Raw genomic sequence first — 5,067 nt, 5'->3', positions numbered from 1 at the left:
TGCAGTTTCTTATTCTAGTTCTTTAGCCACTTCGTTACACTAGCATGAAATTCTCATTGCAAGTTCTCTTGTACGTCTATATCTTCTATAACACTGAGTTCACTGTTCGTCTTTTATTACCTCCAGGGACAGGTATAAGACACTCATGCTTGTGTTGTAAAAACCACAAACAACAAAAAAAGCTTGGAATTGTAATGAAACTTATCATACAGTAATCTTCAGGATATAACATGCACCCTATGTATAATACACATAGCTGAGTTGTCGTTGGTTACATCCTCAGTATAACTCTTGTATACTACCCTAGCAAAAACATTGCTGTACAGAATACTATTTATACATGCGCAACTCACATACAACACAGAAATGCAATACAAGTTGTAAAAGGGTGCACCTTATCATCTGAAGATTACACTAGACAATTTTACCACAGATCCAAGAGGTTTATAATGTCTGGCTTGTGATCACACTTGGTAACGCTTATGAAGTCTATGGCTTGGGAACAGTTTACCTGAAATCCTTTGTGGGGATAAGCATGTCACTTACTGCACTAACATTTGTTCTGTAGTTCCTTTTATTTACCTTGTGTTCAGATTTCTTTTTCTCCACATCACTGAGTTCAGAGTTCTCTGTGATTTTGTTTGGTTTTTCATAAACACGCTTGTCTGAAAAACAACAGGACAAGTCTCAGCATGTAAATTCTAGCCCCACTGCTAAAGTAACCTTTCCAGTATGGTCCCACACTTGGATTTGTTCCTGCAGCATTTACGCATTGTATTGTAAATCATTGGGGAAGTAAATTAATAGTTGCCCCAAAGCCACAAAGCTGTCTGACAAGACGATCTGAAAGTCATGAATGAATAAAAAAGAAATAATACTTGATACTTCGGAGAGTGAAACTCCAAACAAGTCACTCATTACAACATATTTCTATAAGTATCCAGCAACTGTTGAAGAACTTTCACTAGTAACCATTTTTAGATCTGCTGCATTGAATAATTGAGCAAAATAGAGGTGACTTTTAGGAGCTTGACTTTGCATGCCTAGGCACTTTTTTTAGAATGGTTGCTTGGGACAAGCCAACCAATCCTGTTTTATCACTAATAAAATGATTATTAATGCCAGTATGAAATGGGTGCCCCATCTGGCATTTAACATAGATAAGAGGTGTAGGAGGAGAAAAGACGTGATAAAGGGGTCTGTTTTGTATCAAATATTTGGTACCGCATATGTTAATAATCTGCATTTGATCTCATTTTAGGAGGTGTTGGAACTTGCATTCTCAGTTTTGTATGAGTCGGATGAATATTTGAATTTTATTGCCCCTGACAAGCATGAAGTAAGTATCAATGCATAACTTTGTCATTGCATTCAGGTTAATGCACAGAGCATTAATAAAATATTTCCATCAGAGCACCAAAGCTTTAATTCATATTGAGGAAAAGAACATCAGTGCTTCAGTAACACGGCGCAATGCCATTTTGTTTGTCAATTGATCAGATTTGCAACTGTTTTATTTATATGTTTTCTCGTCCCATAATCTTGTATTTTTGTGTAATACAAATAAAAGCAATCAAATAACAGTGACATAACTGAATAAAGCTGTGGCATTCAGCAGTTACATAAAAAAAAACACAGTATATTTACATTGTGTCGGACGGAAATGGCCAATCATATATATATATATATATATATATATATATATATATATATATATAATAATAATAATAAAACAAATCCTTCTTGCAGTACTGTGTGTGGACAGACGGTCTCAATGCCCTCCTGGGGAAGGAGATGGCAAGCGAACTAACCAAGTCTGACCTGGACACGCTGCTCAGCATGGAGATGAAGCTCCGCCTCCTCGACCTTGAGAACATTCAGATCCCAGAGGTCCCGCCCCCTATTCCCAAAGAGCCTAGCAACTATGATTTTGTTTACAACTGCAAATAACAATGGACTAACCAAATAATTTCTCATTCATACTGAAATAAATAAAAAAATAAACTAGATCCGTCTTTGACGTTAAACTTTTTTTCATGCTATACTTGCTACTCTCGTCTCTCCTGAATTTTTTTCATTAGATGTATTTTAACATAATCACAGCACTTAACAGCTTCCCCTTATGGCCTTCGAGACAGTAAACAAGCACAACCAGGCCGAAAGGTGGGCTATCTTGTTTACATTAAACTGTACAAAGTATATGTGTATGGAACCAAATATCCCCTTCAGTCACTGCGTTCATAATTCTACCACATTTACATTTTTTTATTTTTTTCAAATTTCGCAGTGCAACTTCTCAAACTCCATAGTGTTCACACAAAATGTTTTTTAATTTTTTTTTTTGTGACCGAAGGGGATATAATAAGATCATCTGGTTTCTTTATATTCAGATTGTAATATTCAGGTATTCACTTAAACAACTTCTCAAACATCAAAATCTGATTTCTCCCAAAAGGTTTTTAGAGAAAATATAGAAATACTAATATAGAAAACTAGACTATCAATCTTTATTCATTAAACAAAAAGAAAAACAATACAAATAAAACATAACTTGTTTTTGATCTCTGTGGAAATAAAGCAACAGATGTTGCACATTATTACATGTGGCAGCTATTTCTCAATGTTTGGGCTTAGTATGTTAAATAAAGTACTCCCTTAACTTGCCACTATCATGCACGCAAACTGCCTCTGACTTGAAAGCACAAATCATAATGCCAGTAGCAATGTGTTCAGTTGCATTGGCTGTAACATTCCAAAGCAACCTTTAGCTTTTGTTGAGTAAGCTAGCTTAACTGTAGTGATAATGTTTGTGAAGCTGCCAAATAGCCAGTATTATGTCATTGTTTCAGTGTTGAAACAACAATACATTTTTAACAAAATCAAGGGAACATTTTGTACAAAAATAAATGTGGTAAAAGCCGTCAACATTTGGAAAAATAAGTGTATATTTAAGTTAAAGAAAAAAAAATCATACAAATGTTTTGTTTTCCTTTTTTTTCTTTTTTTTTGACAGTTATTGCTGTTCTCAATACATTGTAACATCTGTTCTAAATAAAACATGCCATTAAACCTGCTGTTTACATTAAAATTGTATTCAAGTAACCACTGTGTTTGTATTATTCTGTACGTTTGGTTTCAAAATGTCAAAACACATATCAGAAAGATAATTGGCAAAGTGACTGAAATGGGGCCTCAAACTACATAATCTAAGAAAAGCATGTAGATAGATAGGATTTAAACTGTTTTTCTTGTTTTATTTGTAATCAATAACAAGTTACAAAAAACTAAAGGTGAAAATAGAAGAACCGTTTTCCCTCATTTACTTAAAACCCAATCAGAAACATCATACTTTTATTTTTTAAGTCTCTATAATCATGTGTTCATTTATAGATAATTTGGTACATTTCTGTGACGGTTCCAGAACAACTTGTTCTAAGACTTGTTTTTAAATGTATGATATGTGCCTTACTACTTGATGGTAAAACAGTTATGCTAAATATAAACGGTGCAGCAAATGTCTTCTTACATTTCCATTAGACAGTTGTCAAAAAGAATGCCTCTTGCGTACTCAATGTTGATGGGTGTGAAGTCTGTAGAGTCTGCTTCAAATTCACAGGTTTTCATTTCACTTTGCATGATGAGGACTCTTCTAGCTCATGAAATAATTCCATAAATCGTACCTGTCGTGCAACTGCATTCACTTTATACTGTCTTACACATGCTGTTTTGATAGAAGCACGTGTTCTACAAACATTCATACTAGATTAAAGAAAGCTCTCAATTTGCATGTCTAATCTCCAGGTAGTCCGAGTAGAGCTACACAGTATGTTGAATGCATGAGAAAGTGTATATGACCTGTACAACACTGAAGAAAAACAGTTTAGTAAACCTAAAAGTGTTTGTGGGTCACATGATATTAATGTGTATGGCCACAGACTTGACCTCCAGACAGGAAGGTGATTCCACATTTAACAGATAATAAATAGAAGTGCTATTGTAGAATAAATCTAATTTTAGATATTGTATTTTATTTAAGTCTGAACTTCACGGACAGTAAATGAAACAAAAATGAGCTTAACTCCCCCCCCCCCCCTCCCCCCCTCTCAAAATCAAAGATATTGACTGGTAACTGCTAAATTAATGCTGTCGGACCCCAAGGCCCTGTCCACACTATGCCTTTAAACTGTCTTAAAAGTGCTAAATACGGTTAGCGACTACGCGACGTTTAATACCGGACTCAAGACCATCTCGAGGTAGTTGAGTCCGGTTCTAATTAGATTGCATCAGGTAGTGCGGTTTGTCAAAGTGTGGATGCTGTAATACCGAACTGCATTTTTTGTGTATCCTCCAATATCCCAGAACTGAAATTGTTTGAAATATTTGTTATCAGCCACTTTGAAAACAGCATCCCTGATCTTTCAACTTTTATATTGATTTATATGTGGGCCCTTGCATAAGAACTGCCCAAGGTCTTACGCAAAGCCTGTAAAAATCATCTCCCGTGCACCAACATACATCAAGGCACTCCTTGTGTGTTTGGTGGGGGGGGGGGGGCAACACCTGTTATCTGAAAGTGGTTTCTAATTACAGCATTAGATACCCAGGTTTCTTTCAAATGTATTCATTTGTAGAAAAGACTCTTGAGGTGCATCTCATTTCTAAGGGGTCCTGGACCAGTTGAGGTCATTTGAAACCTTGAGCCTGGCTTCTCTCTGGTTTTTTGTTTGTTTGTTTGTTTTAATAAATGTAATAATCATATTGCTTTTTTTTTTACCTAAATAGTGAAAATGGGACACAGTATCGCATTAGTCTTGACAAAAGAATCCGGTTTATAACCCAGATGCCACTGGCAAAGTCTCATTTGGTTGAGATTTGTCTACCAAGGGATGTGTTTGTAACTTCTGCTGCTGGTCATTTTGACAGAACATTAAGTGTATGTATTCCTGGTTAAAGAATGAAAAGATAAAGTTTTAGTACATTATCCCAACCACTGGAATGTCTGCTTACCTCATTAAGTAGAAATGCTGATTTATTGAAATGTACAGTACTGTATGTCAACTTAACTTT

General features: G+C 35.3%; 1 protein-coding gene across 7 annotated transcripts in view; it reads left to right on the top strand.

Annotated features, from left to right (window-relative positions):
* Window positions 1-3,102, top strand: part of LOC117394251 (engulfment and cell motility protein 1) — a 167,640-nt gene extending 164,538 nt beyond the window's left edge. For all 7 annotated transcript variants that reach the window (XM_033992360.3, XM_033992359.3, XM_033992357.3 and 4 more), the window contains 2 exons: window positions 1,262-1,339; window positions 1,750-3,102. In XM_033992360.3, the coding sequence (XP_033848251.1) occupies window positions 1,262-1,339; window positions 1,750-1,950 (279 nt within the window). In that variant the 3' untranslated portion in view covers window positions 1,951-3,102. The remainder of the gene's footprint in view (window positions 1-1,261; window positions 1,340-1,749) is intronic.
* Window positions 3,103-5,067: the final 1,965 nt, after the last annotated feature.

This window comes from Acipenser ruthenus, chromosome 3, assembly GCF_902713425.1.
Source record: "Acipenser ruthenus chromosome 3, fAciRut3.2 maternal haplotype, whole genome shotgun sequence".
NCBI classification, from domain to species: Eukaryota; Metazoa; Chordata; class Actinopteri; order Acipenseriformes; family Acipenseridae; genus Acipenser; species Acipenser ruthenus.
Note: the sequence above shows the minus strand (reverse complement) of the source record. Positions and strands in the feature narration are given on the sequence as shown.